Source organism: Misgurnus anguillicaudatus, chromosome 22 (genome assembly GCF_027580225.2).
Source record: "Misgurnus anguillicaudatus chromosome 22, ASM2758022v2, whole genome shotgun sequence".
NCBI classification, from domain to species: Eukaryota; Metazoa; Chordata; class Actinopteri; order Cypriniformes; family Cobitidae; genus Misgurnus; species Misgurnus anguillicaudatus.
The window spans coordinates 4,258,801-4,281,791 of NC_073358.2; the positions used below are offsets into that span (position 1 = coordinate 4,258,801).

The following is a 22,991-nucleotide window of genomic DNA, read 5'->3' on the forward strand; positions in this document are numbered from 1 at the left end:
ATTAATTACTAAAGTTTATTTTCACGTTCATACAAGTAATTTTAAAACAGTTTACCAAACTAATTAGTTATTCATATTTTATGTGTGTGCTGAGAAGAAGCAGGCACACCAGCAACACAACTCAATTTCCCATGAATCTCGTTTTTTACCCCGGAAGTAAACGCTTCAGTTCTTAGCATGGCGCTAATGATGATCAACGCGACTAGTTGTTTATCCTAAAACTACATATTTTCTTAAATAAACCGTTTTGGAAGAAAATTCGCACGCGAGAGATTACAGATAAAGATTCTGTAAGTAAAACCTGAATGTATTTTTTAAGACTCCACACTTTAAGGATTACTTATTAGCTTTGATGCTAACCGAGCAGTTGTCAAGTCAAGTGTATTATATTAAATTTCTCCAATTTGTAACTTGGTACATATATCTTGAATATGTTTTGTAACACTCGTTATTTATTATATTAATTTTCGTGATGCATAAAAGGCGTTTTATGATATTGCTAGTTAGTAAATATAGTGTAGTATATTCATTTAATTGTATGAAGTACTGTTAATTGTAATGACAAATCGATAACGAATGCTTAGCTAGTTAAGAATCGGACGACGTTTCATTAGCATTGTGAATTTCTTCCTTATTCACCAAATTTTCTGCAAGAATGCTTTTATATAACTTACCTGAGCAATTACTATAAGCCTATGTCATCTAAACTAAAGTCTCATAGGGGCATCAAAGTGAATATGAAGGTTATATTTTCACAGAATGATGTATATGTAAGACAATTTTATATAGAAAACAGTCAGTCACCAAAAAGGATGACCCGATTGTTTTGTGTTACTGCAGTTGTTAAACACGAAACCACTAAATAATTTTTTTCCATCCAGAATTGTATGTACTGTGATGGATCCAGACATTTCACTTTTAGGTGTACTTTATTTGTTTATGTTTTACATTGTGTGGCATTATTTTAAATGCTTTGTACCTTGATAGGTACCATTTTTACTTTTCAATATAATTTGTACTTTATTATTTTAATATTATTTTGTATGCATTGTCTACATATATTTGGGACTAATCACAAAACGAAAACATATTTATTGTCCCTAAGATAGACATTAAAATCTTTATGCAACAAATACATGTTTATATAATTTCTAGTTAATACATTTTCATGTGAAATGAGTCGATTGGAGGGGAAGATAATGTCAGAAATGTTTAAAGGGATAGTTCACCCAAAAATAAAATTCTGTCATAATTTTTGTCTGATGAATAAAAAATATATTTGGAATTGATTGTATCTATTGACTTCCATAGTAGGAAAAACAAATACGATGAAATTTAATGGGTACCGTCAACTGTGTGCATTTATAAAAAATATCTTCTTCATCATTTATCATAATACTTATACATTGTTTGTTTTCCTACTATGGAAGTTAATGGTTACAGTAGTTATGTGCTTACCATTATTTATCAAAATATCTTCTTTTGTGTTCATCAAAATAAAGAACTTCATACAGATTTAGAACAACAAGTAAGTAAATGTTGACAAAATTTTCATTTTTAAGTGGACTGTCCCTTTAAAAGTCTGGTACCCTAGCCATCACACCACACAGTTTATCCTGATATTTCCTAATTTGTCGTTTTTTTCTGACCTCCACATCTGTGACGTTATTTTTATGTAGATCCTTTGGAGATGGCGTCAGATGTGGGAGAACAGTCACATGGTGGCATGGATGAAGATAAAGCTCTTGACATGACCACCAGTGAAAAGGTAACACACTGACAAACCCTTTATTTTTAAGACCCAGTTATGTTATGTAATTTTTCTCTCTTGTACTGCATGTAGCGTTACATAATATTGTATTGTAGCTATAACAAAGGTGGTCATAATATTACATGCAATTGTTTTTTACATTGTGTGTTTGTATTATGCATGTTGTTGTTCTTTCATTGACTTCCTGACATTTAAAATGTTTTTGGATAATTTGACCTTTAATGCACACAGGTAGTGGAATTACTGAACCAAGCTTCCCTCATCTCAACAGAAGAAAAACTTGTCATTCTCAAACAGGTGTCCTATCTTTTTTATTATATTGAATATAAAACTTTTGTCTCATGATTATCAATTATAGCTGTGCTCTCTATTCTTTTATTGTTAGGTGCAGGAATTGATTATCAACAAAGACCCTTCATTACTTGATAACTTTCTGGATGTAAGTGCAACACTGTTTTTAGTTGTTTGTGTACAGTAAGTAACCTGTCATGGAAATCTGATTGGTTGCTTTCTGCCCTTATATATCCCGAACAGGAAATCATTGCATTTCAGACAGACAAGTCGATTGAAGTGCGAAAGTTTGTTATCGGCTTTATTGAGGAGGCCTGGTGAGTTGCATACTACATTTTTAGCATCCAATACACAGTAATGCTATTATCTATGAACAGTTCCTAAAAAGCTGTTTCTGCATTATGTTTATGTAGTAAAAGGGATAATGAGCTTCTTCTGCGACTGATTGCCAATTTGAATATGCTAATGAGAGACGAGAGTGTGAATGTGGTGAAAAAGGCCATTCTGACCCTTACACACCTATATAAAGTGGCTTTGCAGGTATGAGTTAGTTTCACAAATATACGCTATATATATTTATTGAGTTGTTGGGCTGATTTATTTATTTTTTTAACAATTCTGTTAGTGGCTGGTGCGTACCAAGACCGTCTCGGACATGGAGGAAGCATGCTGGGATATGGTAACTCGGATGAAAGACGATGTCCTGGCATTGCTTGATTCCGACAACGATGGGGTCCGCACTCACGCCATCAAATTCACAGAGTCCCTCATTATCACTCTGTCACCACGGACACCTGACTCCGACACTCCCAAGAAGCACGAGGGGGACATCAGCCTGGACAAAATTCCCAAAGATCACGCATATATACGTTATGGTAAGCCGAGTAGTGTTTTTTAAATTACAAAGTATTTATCTTCCTTTTTTCTTAATCGCTTCTTTCTCCTGTCTTTGTCTAAGACGCCTTAAGCGAGGAGGGTAAGTCTGCTCTGGATCAGCTGTTGAAGTTCATGGTCCATCCCGCCATCTCCAGCATTAATCTGACAACTGCACTTGGATCACTGGCCACGTTGGCCAGACAGCGGCCCATGTTCATGTCTGAGGTGGTGCAGGCCTATGAAATGCTACATGGTAAGTTCACTGCACATATATTTTCAGTTTTACAATTTTGTGTGAAATCACTCACCATACGTTTTAAAGGATTAGTCCATTTTCTTAAATAAAATCCTGATAATTTACTCACCACCATGTCATCCAAAATGTTGATGTCTTTCTTTGTTCAGTCAAGAAGAAATTATGTTTTTTGAGGAAAACATTCCAGGATTTTTCTCATTTTAATGGACTCTAATGGACCCCAACACTTAACAGTTTTAATGCAGTTTAAAATTGCCGTTTCAACGGAGTTTCAAAGGACTCTAAACGATCCCAAACGAGGCATAAGGGTCTTATCTAGCGAAACGATTGTCATTTTTGACAAGAAAAAAAGCACTTTTTAACCACAACTTCTCTTCTTTTTCCGGCTGTGTGACACCAGTGCCGGTCCGAGCATCTTAGGGGCCCTAAGCAGAATTTGTTTGGGGGCCTCATCACCAATTTCTTTATTAAAAAATAAAGAAATTACAAACATTTATTAAAAGAACAAAGTTGCACATTAAGTAAGGGCTAGAATTAGCATTAGGTACAGAAATCAAATTAAATTAATCATAACATACAAACACATGTGTGTCCAGAAAGCTTCTTACTTTAGTGCCTTTTTGCGGGTTAAATGGTTTAAAATCACTTGAAATGTTAACATTTGCAAGCCCTTTAAACACGTAAAATTATAAACTTTCCCTATTTAAATTTGCATATTAATCCGCAATGTCCTTTTCTTCTTTCTCTTTTCGGCACCAGAGGGATACATATTGTTCTGTGACATGGCTTATCATTTATTACAGTTACGCGCACTTGCACAACGGCGCGAATTGTCAATGCACGGGAGGTGTCTATATTGCACATGAGTCTCAAACGCTAGCTAGTTCATCCATTCATACATATTCATTCATTTATATTACTTGTTTAAGTTATTTAATTGTAAAAAAAAAAACGATTGGGGGCCCCCTTGGTGGCCACGGGGCCCCAAGCGGCTGCTTAGTTCGCTTATGCCTCGGGCCGGCCCTGTGTGACACGCCAGCGTGACCTTACGTAATTGCGTAATAATGTCAAAAGGTCACGTGTTACATATATGAAATGCATATTTGCGGACCATTTTAAACAATAAACTGACACAAAGACATTAATTAGTATCATTCCACATACAACTACGTCTGAACGGTCCTCTTTCTCCACACTTGTAAACACTGAGGTGTAGTTTCGCATACGTCATCCGTGACCTCTTGACACGATGACGTATTGCGAGGTCGCGCTGACGCGTCACAGGACCGGAGGAAGACGAGAAGTTGTGGTTTAAAAGAGCATATTTTTTATTTTTCTTGCCAAAAATGACAATCGTGTCGCTAGATAAGACCCTAATGCCTCGTTTGAGATCGTTTAGAGTCCTTTGAAACCCCGTTGAAACTGCAATTTAAAACTGTTACGTGTTGGGGTCCATTAAAGTCCATTAAAATGAGAACAATCCTGGAATGTTTTCCTCAAAAAAAATATTTCTTCTCGACTGAACAAAGAAAGACATCAACATTTTGGATGACATGGTGGTGAGGGAATTATCTGGATTTTTTTTTTTGAGAAAATTGACTAATCCTTTAAGCTTTAGCCAGTAAACAATGGTCTAATTAATAATAATGCATAGTACTAAAACATTGTAAAATAACACCCACATCTTTGATTATGACTTGCATAGGCAGACTCTTAGGTTTTCTATAGAAATTTTTTTTCAAAAATCATTTATCAATCCATATTATACTCTTATGTAATATTTCTTTCAATGATGCACTGATTTGCATTTTTATATTAGGTGCACAGATGCAAAAGCCTCTAAATGCCACCTCCGTCAAAATTTCATAATTGTTTTAACCCTTGGGCTGCTATCACAATGCTCTACCATTTGAGCTACAGGAACACTTTATTTATTTTATCTTAAAGGTGCAGTGTGTAAATTTTAGCAGCATCTATTGGTGAGGTTGTGAATTGCAACCAACGGCTCAGTCCACTGCTCACCCCTCGCTTTTGAAACACATAGAGAAGCTACGGTAGCCTCCACCAGACAAACATGTCATCGTTGGAGACAACTTAGTAAAAAAATGTGTCCGTTAAGGTCTTCCGTAGAAACATGGCTGCACAAAATGGCGACTTCCATGTAAGGGGACCCTCTGTGTACGTAGATAAAACGTCTCATTCTAAGGCAATAAACATATAATGGTTCATTATAAAAAGGTCTTTATACACCCCTGCTAATATAGTTTTGTATACTATTTTGCATTTTTGTCAAGAGATCCTTTTAAAAATTACACACTGCACCTTTAAATCCACTATAGCTCGCTTTGGATTGAGAACATCTGCCGAAAGCATAAATGTAAATAATTTGTGGTCTGTTTATAAAATGCTACATTGACATTCCTCTTCTTTCCTCTTTCATTGTGCTCTCCAGCTAACCTGCCACCAACTCTGGCCAAATCTCAGGTCAGTAGCGTGCGTAAGAACCTGAAGCTGCACCTGGTCTCGGTGCTGAAGCACCCCAGCAGTGTGGACTTCCACGGCCAGATTTCCACTCTGCTGCAGGATCTCGGCATGTCTCAGAACGAGATCACCCGCTGCACCCCTGCTCCACAGAAAAGACGCCACCATGAGCCCTATGTAGAGGGCAAGAGGATCAAGATGGGTTAGTAGTGGCACTTTTAAAAAGCAGAGGGGGTTATTACAGAGGTGTTTTCACACTGGCACTGTTTAGGTTTCGTTTGGGTCGGTGTGAACACAACGGCACCACTCCGACAGGTGGTCTCGGAGGGGCTGTCGCTGAATTCCGAGATCCATCTGTGGTGTGTACTCTGCTCTACCCCGGGCCAAATCAAATACAGGAAGTTCTTGAGATAGTTGAGCCACTGGGCTTCCGTCATGAAGTGAACCGGGTGTTATATTGTGGGTAAACACCCTAAATGTAAAGCACCTATGCTATCAAAGTTGGGCCTTTTACCGTCCACACCTTTTGAGGTACACTGTGATGTACTCCTAAAAGCTGATAAAAAGTCTTTTTTTTACTGTTTCGTACATAAAATCATCCTACTTAATGTAAAGAATACTCTGTCAAAGTCCAACTTTAATATCTTTAATATAAGGCCTTCTCAAGGATTAAAATCAAACTTTGATCCGCAGAATCTCGAAATTAAATCGAGACTTTAGCCTGGATTTCACAGAAAAGGACACACGTACCGAACATTTTAAGGGATATTTTTTAAGATGTAAAATAAGTAATCGGTTTCCCCAGAGTACGTATGTGAAGTTTTACCTCAAAATGCCCCATAGATCACATTTTTTAGGTTGATAGAATAAAATGTTCTTATAGTTGTTTGCTTTCCATCTGAATGGGAGGTGAATAATGTCTGCTTCTGGTTGCAGAGACTGCTTTAGTGGAGGATGATGAAGATAAGGAGGAACAAGCACCGGTCATCACACCAAAACCCTCCTCCTCCGTTGGCACCCAATCAGCGCTCGATCTCACTGCCGAGTTCCTGTTTCCCCTCCTTTCCCCAGAGAACGTGGCTAACCTGGTAAATGCTTTGTTCAAGTTTGTTCAACTCCTGGTCTGAACTAATCATGTATTCTGATACAGGATGTAAAGCACAATTTTGCACGATATATTGGTTATTTGGCAAAGGACAATGTGTCACACATAAGAGTTAGTAGTTCTTACATAAGTTGTGAACGGGTGCATATAATATCTTTATAAAGATGTTTAGTGTATTTCTAACTAACGTATGTGTTTATCATATTATTTGGTGTCTCAATGTAGGTACTCATTAGTATGGTCTACCTGCCTGAAGTGATGCCAGCCTCTTTCCAGGCCACGTACACGCCTGTAGAGTCTGCGGGTACTGAAGCTCAAATTAAACATTTAGCCAGGTTGATGGCTACACAGATGACTGCGGCTGGTTTGGGACCAGGTGAGTGGATTTCGACAGAATAGGTTTAGAGAGTCTGCGTGACAGATCCAGAGCATCAATGACAAATCAGTACTGTGCACTCCCTGTACAGTTTGAGCGATCGCGAATGGTAAATGAAACTAAAAAGTGAGCGCGCATTTAAATGCAATTTCAATACCAGTATACCCCAATTACATAAAACATACCGTATTTTCCGGCTATAAGTTGCACTTTTTTCGTAGTTTGGCTGGTCCTGCGACTTCTAGTCAGGTGCGACTTATATGTCAAAATTAATTCATATGAACCAAGAGAAATCATTACCGTCTACAACCGCGAGAGGGTGCTATATGCTGCTCCTGTATTTATGTAATTCAGTGGATTCAGTGATGTGGAATGACTTCAGGAGCTTGTTGAACTTGATTTGGCTTGTCGTGTTACTTTAGCCTACTCAGCCTCCCAGGTATGTTTGATATGCTATTGTGTTCGGTGAATAAATGGTAAAGTTACGTTAACATGTATGGACACCTACTCAGCCTGCTGTTCTGTGTGCCATTGTTTAGTTGAATAAATCGTCTTTCCAGATTAAATGTCTGTTCCTGGGCTTGGATTTTGTGAAATCATTTTGTAAATAAATGCGACGTATAGACTGTTTCAGCAGTAACAACATAAACAAGCGGCTATCGTGGTCCGCACGTAACTTCCGGTAAAGAATAAGTAACAAAGTTCTTTAAACGTAGTTTATTTATATAACAAGCAAAAAAAAGCAACACATAGATTATAGGGGTGTGACGAGATCTCGTCCTTACTGTTTAAATGTGTCTCGCGAGATTAAATGTGTCTCGCGAGATTAAATGTGTCTCGCGAGATTTCTTCTGGATATGAAATGCTGGCCGTTTCTCAAATAAAAGACTGCATCATTCGGAGGTTGCATTTTTAAACTGCATTTACTTCATAAAGACTGTCTTATTAGAGAATATTAACAATTATAAAGTTTACTAATTATTTAGTTAATCACAACTTGTTGTAATATGCTCACGACTTGCAAATGTAATGCTCAGATAATGATCTGAAATAAACCTTGATGACGTATGCAGTCTGCATATGCGACCTTCGGAGGATGCAGCTTTCTGTTTGAACCTTTTACAGTGCATGCATTATATTTGTCTTTTACAGCGTTTGCTTTTTGGTTTGGGTTTCCAATAATGTTCGTTTGTGAAGTCTGAGATGTGTTGTGTTTGTCTGTTGATCAGAGTCAGATGTGAAGTCTCAGCAGATTAAACCCTCACACAGAGTTTACATGATTTAATGTCTGCATGTTCTTGCTAAAAAAAATGAAAGTGGCTGTATCATTTCTATTGTAAAGAAATTGACATATATTAAATATTCAAATGGATTTAAACATTGTTTGGCTAAAAATAAGCATTTCTCTCCGTCTAAAGTGAAAGTGAAAGTAAAGATAGCGTCCGTGAGACGAGTCCACTATCGCCCCATGCAGGCATTTGTTATAATACATACATAATGCTTTTTATTTATAGGACACAAATGTAATGTGTTTGTTAATGTAATGTTGTTTAATGTAACTTGGTTTTAATGCCTTATTTGAACCAATTATTTTTGCATCTTCGTTATTATGTAATTTTAAAGGCTACTGCTCACTTGGGTCTATTTTTATTACCCAAAAATAACAAATTACTTTATTATCAGTTAGCAAAATAATTGTTAGGAACAGTCCTTGATTAGTTATAACTTTTAAAAATGGCGTGATTTCAGTTTCTTATTCATTTATTTTATCATTGAGGATTTCTTAAAAAATGTAAAAAATATTGTCTCGTTATCGTGAACCCAATATTGTGTCTCGTCTCGTCTCGTGGATTAAGTGTCTCGTCACACCCCTAATAGATTACATAGGAAACCAAAACATTTGTTATGTTCGCCGAGGCATTTGTTCAAGAGATCAGTTTAGCAATAGTCAGACCATTAAAAAAAACGAAACCGGAAGTGAAGTTCGGATCCAGACATGCTTCCGATGAAACCGTCTATAGTCCAGTGCGACTTATATATGTTTTTTCCTCTTCAAAGTGAATTTTTAACTGATGCGACCTATAGTCTGGAAAATACTATAATTACCAAACCAAATCTGTGAGAGAATGCAAAAGCATTAAAATATATGCTTTTCCTCCCTAAGATAGTTTGACGGGCAAGGCAGATATACATTTCTGTAGCCTGACTGGAAGGCACAATAGCCCTGGGATGTCGGGCTAGCGATTTTGGCAGCCCTGACCAATGCTTTTCATTAGCGATACATAGATCTATCAACCTTTAATTGGTATCGGCAGATACTTTCGCACTAATGGGACCTTGGTTGATTGGTTTAAAACAGCCGATAATGAGGGCAGATTATCTGATGATAAAAAACATCAGAGCTCATGCTGTGGGATTATTTTGAATTGGGTGACAATGACAACAGAATTGCAGTTTGTACGCTCTCCACTACTAGGATTTCACGACATAATACTGTAAAACAAGGCGTAAAAGCAAAACTATTGGTGTCTAAGTAGTCAAACACAAAAGTGACACAGAAATTTTGTATCAGTCCACTCCATCCCTACTTTTCATAAATGCAATGCCATTATTTTTCAACACTGCACAGGTTTGGAAATGTGTAAGGCTCGGGATGAGGAGGTGAAGGGGGAGGACGAAGGATCGAGTGAGATCAGCTCCAAAGACCCTCTCATCGTTCGTAAATTCTCCCTCGGTCAGGCCATCTCAGTGGTGGGGGCCTACAAGAGCCCTGTTACTGAGGAGACACCTCAGATCAAGAAAGTTCCTGAACCTATACTTCCCACAACACAACCAAAGTAAAAAAATATATATATATATACATAATTAATAATAAATATAAGCTTTGTTTTATTCATCTGATTTGATCGTCTCGTATTGTGTTCCTCTCCACATTATTTAGAGCTCCTGGCACCAGTGGCAGAAAGAAGGTCTTTAAATTGGCAGACGTCGTGCAGCCGTTCTCAGAGGCTCAGATTGAGAAGCTAATCGACATGTCCGTCAATCGAATCCTCCAATCGGAAAGAGCCATTGCACAGAGCGGAATGTCTCATGTGAGTCTACAGACATGCTTTCCATGCTTTTCCTGCTTCAGCCTCCCCTTTCTTGATTTCCATGTTTCCCGTCTTCCAGGTTCGAATGAAGCTGCTTGCTCGGTTGGTGACCCAATTTGAAGGAGGGATGAAAAATGACTTGTTACAGTTTATCCTGGATGACATGCGGGGTAGATGTGAACTGGCCTTTTCTCTACTGTACCACGAGTACAATGAATACCTAAATCAGCAGCCATCCGGCTCTCTGGACAGCTACGAGCAGTGTCTGTTTACACTTCTGTCCGGCCTGCAGGAGAAACCTGAGCAGAAAGACGGGTGAGAGAAAAAAATGAAAGTATTTTATTGAGATGTTGAAGGAACAGTAAAAAAAAAATTTCTACCTGGTGTATCTTTCAATGAAATTCATCTTTATATGGAAACCAACAGATAATAAAAATTGGCTGATTAGATATTTGTGGACTGGTTATAAAGAAATTATTGAACAGATGTAACCAAAAAAGTTTGCAGTGTATAACAAAAACTATTTTTCTGCGATTTTATGAATAATTAATTAATGCCCCATAATAATTTATGGAACTATAAAGTGCCCAGGTAGCTAGCCAGTTAGAAAAGTTGTGGTTACTTTTCTTTTAAGTGTCACAACTCAGCAGCTTGTGTATCATTTAGAATCCTGATTTTCCCATTTCGGAAATATGACTCTGTTTGATCGTTCATGTGCTCGGAACTTGAAATTACGGTATTTCTGATTCCACTTAACTCTTTTCCCACCAACGTTTTTTTTTTTTAAAGTTGCCAGCCAGTGGCAGCATTTTTCATGATTTTCACAAAAGTTTAATGCCTTCCAGAAAATGTTCTTCTTTAAATATATAAACATACAATATATCAAATGAAAGAACAGACCCTCTGCTTTAAAAAAAAAAAAAAACGTTTCATCCTACCTTCATTAGTTCTCTTTGTATCACCTTTCAAATATGGGTAGGTTTCTTCAAAAACACAAAATTTTTGTTAAGGACTTTTGATAGAGATCAGATGCAGAGCGATCCTCAAAACATACACGGACATACAGCTGTTTGCCCTTGGGTGATACTTCTGGGTTTTAGAAGTTATAAGTATAAGAAGAGTGCCACCTGGTGGAAAATAGCAGTATTGCGGAAAGCCGAAAATACTCGTTATTGGCAGGGAAGCGTTTTTTCTCAATGGCGGGGAAAGAGTTAAGGGGGAAATAATTATGTTTGTATTTGTTTATGCGTCAATGACATAACATGCATATTTTTGTTTCCGGGGGAAGTATTTACTATAGAAAAACTTGATGTATTCATGAGATGTAGCACTTTATTTTATAAAACCTATTTGGTTTTAATACATTTTCAGTATTTTTAATAATCATTTTTTTGTATCTCAAACTTGTAAAATGGCAGGCGGGTCAACTGTCCATACAAACTAGCAGTTTAAGACAAAAATGGTGACTAATGGTGAATATAATGATTTACATTATACCTTTTTTATATTGACCGCCAGCATTTTTGTGATTTTCACAAAAGTTTTACAAAATGTTGTCCAGGAAAATGTTCTTCTATCATTATATATATATATATATATATATATATATATATATATATATATATATATATATATATATATATATATATATATATATATATATATATATATATATATATATATATATATATATATATATATGAAGAGTTTGGTTCCAAAACGCAATAAATCCATTTTGACAAATTTTGGTAAAAACGTGTTTTCTATACCAAGAAAGTGACAAGATGAAAACAACTATTTTCTGTTACAAACTTTCACATAGCATCTTTAGGTTATAAAAACATAAAAAATTCAAATCCATAAGTTGATTTTCAAAGATTTATTATAAAAATTTATTATTTTTTCCACAAAATGCAATAAATCCCTGACAAGTTTTTATTCAAAATGCTATAAATCTATTGAATCAATAGCCTATATAAATGTGCATTCATCTTTGCCATGTTATATTCATTTAGTTGACTAGTTGTACACACTAATTAAAAATATAAACATTAATGTCATTAATCAAAACACTTACTTTGTCATATTAAGAACCCTGTCATTGCGGTTATACTTGACGTCGTTGCTTTAACGTCTTTCACAGTGATCAGCTGTAAAATGTTTTTGGTCCTGCTCGATTTTCGTTGACTTTGAGTAAAATTATGTAAAGTTTTTCATAAGATCCTCTGGGGTTAATGTGTTAGCATGAGAAGCTTGATGCTGTCGGGAGAACAAGCACCCGTCTCCCGAGTGCCTCTCAGGGAAATTATTAGATGTTGATGGCTTACGTTTCTTTCCCATCACAGAAAACCATCACAGGTTTATCAATGCAATTAAAGTATTATTTTGTTTTGTTTGTTGATCACGAAGTACAAAGTAGATGAGGAAAACTAGGACTCCATGTACTCAGCGCGCCTCCATGTTTGTTTACATTGCGTGAATGGTGCGCTGTAGGATTTATTGCGTTCTGTAAAAAAGGGGGAGTGGCGCTTATCGCATATTGGGAAAAAAGGGAGAAAAGATGACAGAATAACACGGTGGATATTGGATTTTGCGTAAAATTAAGAATTAACTTTTAACTACTGACCTGATAAAATACTGATTTTGGCAGTAACTCATTTTTTTCAAAAATGGCGTTTATCGCGTTTTGGAACCTAACTCTTCATATATATATATATATAATATAATATAATGATAAAAGATCATTATAATCGCCGAGGGGCAACCTTCCGATCTCTCTGATGAAGCCAATACGGAAGTGACTTTTCATTGAGGGAGTCAATTCCCATAGACCACCATGTTAACTTTACAGTAGAAAATAATATGTTTACAGTCTGGTACAAAAAGTGTTTTTGGTCTATATAGCTAATTTTGCCCTTCGTTACAACTGTGAATTTTTTTGTAACTCATCCGTTTAAATTATATTAAGCCTTAAACTTCTGCATAATTAAGGACGTGGCCACTTGAGTGAGAGGTAAACGCCCACTGCTGTCACTAGAATCGAGCTAGGCAGGCGTGGTTTCAGCAAACAGCCACCTCAGCTTCACCCTTGTCCCGCTTCTTTACCCATTTTCGGTTTTCCACGAGTGATTCGTGGTGACGCGCAGCCAAGATGCCGAAGGCAGGCGACGCCTACTTTATGCTTAAAAAACGGTCTTCACAAACCAATGGGTGACATCATGGACACTACGTCCATATTTTTTTACAGTCTATGGGCATTGCGTTACTTGCTCTAGATTACTCGCGGGATCAGATAACTTCTTGTCATGCAAATTTTTCGCTCGAGTTATTTATTAATATTTTTATTTATTAATATTTTCAACTTGGGCGAAGACGTGTTTGAGGCGAATAGCGCGTGTTTTCATGGCAAACGCGCCACCCATATCGCATCATTCGTATCGCCCCACGTGAGGACTGATCGCGCCTTTGCATTGACTTTGTTTGTAATTTAATTGCGCAAATTGTTGAACTTGCATCTGGTGTGAACCCACAGTACGAGCCATCTAGTGGATAATAGTGGAATTACAGATTACCGTAAAAACTCGTATTGGCAGGTAAATGTTTTCTTATAATTGACGAGATAACTCATCAATGGCGGGGAATGAGCTGAGAAATAAAAAACAGTAAGTTAAATCATTTTAATAAGCAAATTATTTTGTTAAAAGTTTTAGTTTTAATAAATGCAAACTAAGGTTGCCTATAATTGTTATACTTTTTTAAAATGATTGTTCTTAAATTTATAGTTCTCGTGTTAATTTTATGGTCAAGTACGGTTACACTTTCAAACTATTATCAGGATTATATTGCAATTTTAAATGACACTATCAAATAAACAAACAATTAGCATGACACACGGAGCACATTAAAACTTATCGGGCAAATTGGTTGTACCACCTGACATTTATTTTGAATAGGGATATCAAACATAATGTAAAAAAAATTAAATTGTGCTGAAATGCATTACATCCATTTTTAAAAGATTTAGTTTAAGTGTAATATGTCATTGACCCATATTTATGGGTTTTTATATGATCAGTACTGTTTTTGAATATTTGCAAAAAGAGGCTCTGGAATACTATAGAAAAACTTGATGTATTCATGACATGTAGCACTTTATTTTATAAAACCTATTTGGTTTTAATATATTTTCAGTATTTTTTATAATAATCATTTTTTTGTATCTCAAACTTGTAAAATGGTGTAGAATGATCATTTTTTTTATTTATCTCAGGCTTTTCACCAAGCTTGTTCTGGAGGCTCCAGTCATCACAGACTCGGCCCTGGAGGTGATTCAACGCTACTGCGAAGATGAGGTTAGCCAAACTTTTACTTAACACCAAAAGCAGTATCTCATTATCTTTCCATATTTCTTCACCTGATCGCCTTATATACCTTACACTTGCTGTTACAGTCACGTGTATACCTGGGCATGTCCACCTTAAAGGATCTCATTCTGAAACGCCCGTCTAGGCAGTACCAGTACCTCAATGTTCTTCTGAACCTCAGCTGTCACGAAAAAGAAAAGGTACCTTTTGCCTCAAATAGTTTCTTTCTTTAAAAATTGTCCAAAGCATGGCATAATCTCTTATTATGTTTCAGGTGCGAACAACCGCTCTTAGCTTCATCAAGCGCATGTACGAGAAGAAACACCTAAAGGACTGTATTGAGAAGTTTGGTCTTACGTACATGCAGTTCCTGGTCCACCCAAACCCACCCTCTCTTCTGTTTGGAGCAGCGGAGGACACAGGTGAAAAGCATTTTCCTGCTTTCAGTACATCCCAGTTTATCTTGCCTGTTGCCTTATCTGATACGGTTCTTCAATTCTGTCGTCTCTTTAGAGGTGGCGGGTTCTTGGACGGAGGAAACCGTGCGGCAGTGTCTCTATCTTTATCTCTCCCTGTTGCCCCTCAACCATTGTCTGGTTCATGAGCTGGCAGCCGTCTACACCGAGGCCATCGCTGACATCAAACGTAGTGTGCTGCGAGTCATTGAACAGCCTATAAGACAGTCTCGAAATAAACTTTTCTTATTAATTACTTTTTTTATTGTTTTTTTTGCGTTTCATGTTTAGTTTTGTGGTTTATTGCTGTCTATCTCATTTTCCTTGACGGGTCCTTGAAATCCTTGAAAGTTTGTGAATCTGGGGAAAAATTCAAGGCCCTGTAAAGTTTTTGAAAATATACATACATAGATACAAGTCATTGAAAGTCCTTGAATCTATTTTATGCAAGAAGTTAAATCCATATTATTCCCTGTGCAGTGTAGGATAATATCATAAAAATTCTAGACTTTTTAAGCACACACACGTGCTATACTGTTCGCTTTAAATGCTTGTATATTCTGTATGCAAATGTTGATTCATACCAAAATGCTTTTTTGCATAGTTGTGTTTGACACATGAAAATGTCTCTGGTTACGTATGTAACTGTTGTTCCCTGAGAAGGGAACGAGACGCTGCGTCTCCCTTGACATACTTCCTGCGTCCCTGTAATACATACTTTCTGGGTCCCGCATCACCCTGTCTTTGTCTTTAAGCCTCATCATTGGTTGAATTTGATATACACATTCAGACGCACTTAACCTTGGAGGCGTCTCCAAAGTGTCACCGCAGTGAAGCAATGTGAGTTCCCTTGAAAGGGAACTGTAACAATTTATCTTTAAAAGTAAAACAATGAAACCTTGCTCTCACTTGAAACGTGTCCCCACATTTAGTCCTTGAATTTGAGGGTGTTGACCTGGAAGGTCCTTGAAAGGTCCTTTAATTTGAAGTTAACTGGGTGATTCTCACGAAAACTTGGTTTTAAACATGTCAAGCATGAAAATGTAAAAATTGCTTAAATTTACTTTTTTCCCACCAGACATTGAAAAACAAAGTCTGGAGTAAATGGGAACATTAATTTAAAAACTTTTACTTATCATTTAACACTTTTTGTAACATAATTAAAAAAATTAGTCCTAAAAAATCTCATTACCGCAGCAGTCAGAAAACATCAACACTGACATATTTTCAAAATGACATGACAAACCTGAAAGAACATAATTTGGAGATTCTGGACATGCATTTAAAATCAAAGTATTATGCTTCTATTAATTAAATTAATATTTAATAAGCATCTGTTGCGGTAATGATAATCAAAATGTCGTGTAAGCATTCTGACAAGACAATATTTCAAATTAACTGTAAAAAATGATCTTACTTGGTAGCCATCTTGAAGTAACTGGTCCATGTGCTTGGTCACTCAAAATCAAACTTTATTAAAATTCTGTATGTGTGCTTAAACTGTTCTCAAGAAGTGTTGCGGAGGATGAGAACATCAGGCATGGACACATAATTTTCCTAATTTTTCTTCATTATTATTATACATGAATATTCAGTAAATATTTTTTCTGTCATCTAAAGTAGTCTAGCAAAACATCCATTTATTTTTTTTCTTAACATTTTTGTGTTAATTTGATTAAATTACAACATAACGCAACACAGCCGGACACATTGCGGTAATGAGAACTTCAGCAGAAAATGAGATAAAATTTACAATGATAAATTCTTATGTTGAAATCACACATTGTGCAAGGTATTGTGTTAATTCTGATGCTTTTTAATGTTACTATATTACACATTTTAAAGCTAAAATCATTAGTGCCGTGGTGTTTCAATGGTTTCGTGAGAATCACCCAACTAAGGTGTGGGAACCCTGAAACAAAGACATAATATGTGCTTGCAACATCACCCCACATTGTCCGATTTGTAGTGTCCACAATGCATCAAAAGGTTCAAGTAGATCTTGTTATCTTTTGTAGATAAGAGGCATGGGGATGAGTTCTCCTGACCTGCTGCTCCTGGTTGAAAACTGTCCTAAAGGAGCAGAGACACTGATCACTCGCTGTCTACACATACTCACTGATAAAGGTAAAGTGTGTGTATTTGTGTATGTTTGTGAGAGGGAATTATATGAAAATGTCCATTTCAATGTCCATTTCTCATTCCCAGTGCCTCCATCTCCTGAATTGGTGGAGAGGGTGCGAGATCTCTATCATAAACGAGTCCCTGATGTTCGTTTTCTCATTCCGGTCATCAATGGCCTGGAGAAGGTTTGTGTCTCAACTTCCATTTGTTTTGTTAGGTGTTGTATTTACATGGCATTTAACTATCAGATCTAATCACTCAAATACAAAAATGGGAGAATAATGCGGTCACATGGTGCCATGTGTTTATTTAATGTAGTTAAGAGATCAAGTGCAGTGCGTTTGTGAATCATTATAACACAAAGCTTTGTTTTGCTCATTGGTATGTTGTAATGGTCTCACAGTGTTGTCTTCATGTATTTTGAGAAGCATGAAGTGATCCAGGCTTTACCCAAACTCATCAAGCTTAATCCCATCGTAGTCAAGGAGGTGTTCAACCGACTTCTGGGCACTCAACACAGTAATAACTGCTTGTTCTTTTATGCATGTGTACATGTTTGATAAGTAATTTTGAGAGATATAGATGTTTGTGTGATGCTTTGTGATTTCATAGTTTTTCTGTGTCATGTTTTAAAGTTTTGATTTATTCTGGATTGTATATAAAGTGACTTTGTTGTGCAGGTGAAGGCAGTTCCTCCATGTCTCCGCTCACTCCTGCTGAACTCCTCATCGCCTTGCACAACATTGACTCCTCCAAGTGTGACATGAAGTCAATCATCAAAGGTAATTTAACATCTCACACCAAATCGTTTTAATTTGAGGGTCAGCTTGCCGAAAGACGAAAGAACATAAGCTATCACTGCAACCAAAGTGCTAAGCTAAAGAAACGCACACAACAGTTGCTGTCTGCCTGGCGTTTAAAGTCGCCATAAAACGAAAGTAGCAATTGTCTTATTTTCCTCATGGTGACGTATATCCCCGAGTGAAACGGCCATTCTATAAAGGAAAAAGCCTGGGCTGCAATCGAATTCGTTCATCGAGAACTGATTTGAGTTGGTTGAAGTTGTGTCATGTTGTTATTTATTCAATTTTTATTTATTTTATTTTGTATATTTTTAATTCTTTTAATTTCCTAATCGCTGTGATTTTTTCCCGGACCCCGCCCACCTGCCATTCCATATGCCCGGAAGTAAAGAGAAATTGTTTCCGAAAGGGGAGAAGATTTGCGTATTTGATTTAAAGATTATGAGGGCTTTTTTTAAATAATGAAGCTCACAGACAAGTAATTTGTAAAAAATACTACAATATTCCAAAACAAATTAAGTTTTTTATTTCAATTTCATTGCGACTTTAAATGCTTTGGTGTACATGCCCGCTTACTGTTGTTCTTCCTGTAGCCACCAACCTGTGCTTTGGGGAGAAGAATGTGTACACATCAGAAGTTCTGGCGGTGGTGATGCAGCAGTTAATGGAGCAGACGCCTCTTCCCATACTGCTGATGCGTACAGTCATTCAGTCCCTCACCATGTACCCTCGCCTGGCCGGTTTTGTCATGAACATCCTGGCCCGGCTCATCCTTAAGCAAGTCAGTGGTCACATGTCTTAATACTCATGGGTCTCAGACGGCAGTGTTCTGTTTAGTAAAGCCATCAACACTCATGTTTATGTAAAATGTCAACTTTATTGTAGTACGCTAATAGTGTAAGCGAGAGCTTATTTGTTTGTGAAGTTAAATGCATGTTTTTATGCATGTTGTTGGGGAGGGAGATGTTATTATTCAATGGGAACAGTTATCGGCAGATGGCACTGATGGTGTTTGGGCTAGAAGTGTAATTGTGTGTGTATTGTGTATTCAACAGGTGTGGAAGTATCCCAAGGTGTGGGAGGGCTTTGTTAAATGCTGCCAGCGTACAAAACCCCAATCTTACAACGTGCTCCTCCAACTACCTCCTGCACAACTGGCTAGTGTGTTTGAGCGTTGTCCGGAGATGAGAGACCCGCTCCTACAGCATGTGCACTCCTTTACGCCTCACCAAGTGTGTAGAAACTCTTACCATTGTCTCTAAGTGCAAAGTAAAATAATCTAGTATGTGCTGAAACGTGCTGTTTAATATTAATGAACAATTAAGCCATTGACGAGTAATCTCGTCAATTAAGAAAAAACGCTTTTTTGCCAATGATTTTTTATGGCAATCCATATTTCCGCTATTATCCACTAGGTGGTGCTCTTACCCAACTTATAAAACACTAAAGCATCCACTGATGCAAAAACAGTAAAAACTCTGTGCATGTTTACAAAAATGAAATTATCTCAGCTTTTTGCTCAAAATTTGGTATTTTTGAAGTAACCTCCCATATTTGAAAGGTGATAAAAGAGAACAAATGAAGATAGGATAAACATTTTTTGTTTGAAAGCAGAGGGTCTGTTCGTTCATTTTATATATTGTATGTTTATATATTTAAAGAAGAAAATTTTAACTTTTTTGAAAAACATAAAAAATGCTGGGGCAGAGTATCTGTATAGCTGAGAACTGCATTAGTTAGGCAGAGACTCTCAAAATGTTCATCTAAGTTAGATCCAGGCTAAGTCTTTTATGTAATGATGAGACTAGGAGTATCAAAAGTTTGACATGGAAAAGGTTTTCACAGACAGGGTCACATATATATTTTAAAGACATGATTTGATAGTAATCCTTTTAGATTTTACTACTTGAAACATCATTCAATCATGTGTTATCTGTCTTTAATTTTATTCTGTAGCAAGCCCACATTCCATCCTCTATAATTGCTATTCTGGAGGCCAACATCAGAAAGCTGGAGCCAGAACCAGAACCGCAACTTCCAGAAGTAATAGAAGAGAGACAGGTACAATCTGGGCTATTTTAAATACTTCACAATGTTTATTGATCATCACCATGTCATAAATGTCTACAAACAGGAAAAGATTCCAACCGGGTTTGCCTCATACGTCTTGAAATTGAAGCCGCGTGCTCTTTGATCACCCCCTGGTGGCTGGATGCAGTACAAGTCAAAAAACCCGCTCTCTCCAATTAAATTTTCCGAAAGATGCTGATATATGTTCAATTGTTCATTTTTGTGATAAGTTTCATTTTAGCTAGTAATTTGATGATATAGAAACTGGGCGTGTCGTTATGATTGACATTTGTGATTGACAGATTCTCTGAGCGGATTGTCGGAGCTTCGAGGGAAGATTGAAGATATAACTATTTTAACTATTCATTTTCTATTTCTGTGTTATTTCACACCGACAAAATGAGTTGTAACTTTTAGAGGGATCTCTTGACAGAATTGCAATATAATATACAAAACTATATTATCAGGGGTGTATAGAGACCTTTCATAATGAACCGTTATGTTTTATTTCCTTAGAATGAGTTGTTTTTGTCTGCATACGCTGCGGCTCCCCTTATATGGAGGTCGCCATTTTGTGCCGCCATGTTTCTGCAACACCCTTTAACGGACAAAAGTTGTCTCTGACGGTGACATGTTTGTCCTGTGGCGGCTATCGTAGCTTCTCTATGCGTTTCGGTGAACGTTGGACTTGAGCGTTGGTTGCGGTTCGCAACTTCACCACTAGATGCCCCTTGAATGTACACACTGCACCTTTAACCTTATTTTAGTAAGACAGTCAAATGAGATGTTCAAACGGCGTGGTTGAATTGGGCTTCCGAGCGTTTGTGCGGATGTTTGATACCGTGGCTCCATCTCCGTGCTTCACGGACGATTCCTTCTGCACATGCCCAGGCTCCAAACGGACGTTTTTGCACGTGTCAGCACCCATCTTTGTACATTTTACGTTCAGTTCATTACAATGGAAGGAAGCGGCATCTTTTTTTACAGTCTATGATTCCAACACATGCAAATTTTCTTTTTGCATTAAGTTACTTAGCACAGTGGTTCTCAAACTGGGGTCCGGGGCCCCCAGGGGGGCCGCAAGACGGTGCCAGGGGGACCCCAGTTTTATGACATTTTATAAAATACATTAATTTATCATAAATTTTGTGTAATTAAACAAAAACAAATTAAGCCTACTAACCAACCTTAATACTTTGTATAATTTAATATGTTTTGTTTAATTAAAATGTTTTGGAACTGTTTTTGTCATAAATTTTCTTTGGGGGGGCCGCAAAGGAATGCCCCGTATACAAGGGGGCCGCACGCAGAAAAAGTTTGAGAACCACTGACTTAGCAGATGCTTTTATCCAAAGCTCGACATTTTCAGATTTTGATTTAAAGTTTGGGAGGACACCTGAATTTAAAAAAAATAAATAATGAACCACACAGATAAGTTGTTTATAATAAACACTGCAATATTCCGTAAAAAAATAAGAATTGCCAGTTTTGATTTCACAGGGACTTTAACTGTAAAAATTAAACGAATTACTTACCCACAACTTACTCATAATGTAGTAAGTTATTTAGAGGTGCAGTGTGTAAATTTTAGCGGCATCTAGTGGTGAGGTTGCAAATTGCAACCAATGGCTCGGTCCACTACGCATGGAGAGGCTGCGGTAGCCGCCACCGGACGGGCATGTCATCGTCGGAGACAACTTAGTAAAAAAAAGTTTGTCCGTAAAGGGCTTCTGTAGAAACATGGGGACACAAAATGGCATCTTCCATGTAAGGGGACCCTCTGTGTATGTAGAACGTCTCATTGTAATGTAATAAAAACATAATGGTTCATTATGAAAGGTCTTTATACACCACTGATAATGTGGTTTTGTATATTATATTGCATTTCTGTCAAGAGATCCTTATAAAAATTACACACTGCACCTTTAAGGGGGAAAATACAATAATCCAACCTTGACAAGCAACAGGAGAAGTGCTGAATCCTGAATACTGACAAGGTTTATTCCCAAACTGGGATGTTCTGGGTAGTAGAGTAAGATATTGCAGTGAGATATACTGTAGCGATCTGTTGTGCATAGGTTCACTAACCCCTTAATAACTAAAACTACTATTTTAGTACTAAGTCAAAAGTATACTGTATCACCTCAGATAATGAAATAATCCCTTTTCTTTTCTTCCCAAGATTCAAATACCAAAACACATTTCAGCACCAGTACCACAAGCAGAACCTCCAGCCCCGGCACCCATAGCATTTACAGAACCAGTGCCGGAACCGATCCCATCCAGAAGGGAAGAAGTCGAAGAACCCATGGAGCAGGCAGAGGCAGCCCATGCTTTTCCTGTGGTTACATCTGAACCAGCATTGCAGGTATTTTAACATTATAGTATCATCATCATCATCATTTATGGCACTCATGCAAAGCAGCATTGGTTGACTGATGACTTTAATCTTCAGCAGATGGAGGTATCTGAAGATGCAACGCAGTCCAGCACTGTCACAGAGAAGGCGGATGAACCCATGGAAGAGTCGACGGCTGGTGATGTAGCTGACCAAACAAAAGTCGTGCCCGAGGACGCTGACACAGAACCTGAACCCGAAACAAGCAATGTGGATTAATGACACTTGATATAAGACTGAAAAATTGACTGACTGCGATTGAATGAGCTTCTGTTTAGTTCCTCACTGCTTTGGTTCTCAACAAACACTTGATGTTAGCTGGAACAAATACATTCATATAAATAATTTTTGAAAATAAATTGATTTTGTATGTGTCAGTTTTCGTTTACGAACAAAATGTCATGTCTAACAAATTAAACGTTCATTAAAAGAATAAAAAATGGCTTGAGTCCTACGTCATTTATCTTTAGCCAATCAGCGTAGAGAGATCGCTAAGCAACAAGTTTGTTTGAGTTATCTGCTGATTCCT

General features: G+C 37.1%; 1 protein-coding gene across 3 annotated transcripts; it reads left to right on the forward strand.

The window, feature by feature from the left end:
• Positions 1 to 132: 132 nt before the first annotated feature.
• Positions 133 to 22,904, forward strand: sympk (symplekin). Of its 3 annotated transcripts, none has more exons than XM_055200479.2 (27): positions 133 to 290; positions 1,680 to 1,768; positions 2,003 to 2,068; positions 2,157 to 2,210; positions 2,306 to 2,379; positions 2,476 to 2,602; positions 2,688 to 2,937; positions 3,021 to 3,191; positions 5,647 to 5,877; positions 6,612 to 6,763; positions 7,006 to 7,156; positions 9,786 to 9,993; positions 10,098 to 10,248; positions 10,328 to 10,563; positions 14,519 to 14,600; positions 14,699 to 14,812; positions 14,887 to 15,034; positions 15,126 to 15,286; positions 17,086 to 17,194; positions 17,276 to 17,376; positions 17,620 to 17,710; positions 17,872 to 17,973; positions 18,588 to 18,775; positions 19,050 to 19,226; positions 19,951 to 20,055; positions 22,247 to 22,432; positions 22,520 to 22,904. In XM_055200479.2, exons 2-27 carry the CDS (start codon positions 1,691 to 1,693, stop codon positions 22,679 to 22,681), a joined length of 3,675 nt encoding a protein of 1,224 aa, XP_055056454.2. In that variant the 5' UTR covers positions 133 to 290; positions 1,680 to 1,690; the 3' UTR covers positions 22,682 to 22,904. The 3 variants fall into 3 exon arrangements, with proteins under 3 accessions (XP_055056454.2, XP_055056456.2, XP_055056455.2); XM_055200481.2 differs by having other exon boundaries at positions 22,523 to 22,904; XM_055200480.2 differs by having other exon boundaries at positions 174 to 283; positions 1,678 to 1,768.
• The last annotated feature ends 87 nt before the right edge of the window (positions 22,905 to 22,991 follow it).

Bases quoted from the DNA above. Each gene is read 5' to 3' on its own strand.
- sympk (XM_055200479.2), top strand. From the start codon at position 1,691: ATGGCGTCAGATGTGGGAGAACAGTCACATGGTGGCATGGATGAAGAT. The intron at 2,938-3,020 runs GTAAGCCGAGTA...TCTTTGTCTAAG, and splicing joins TCACGCATATATACGTTATG to ACGCCTTAAGCGAGGAGGGT. The intron at 10,249-10,327 runs GTGAGTCTACAG...CCCGTCTTCCAG, and splicing joins CACAGAGCGGAATGTCTCAT to GTTCGAATGAAGCTGCTTGC.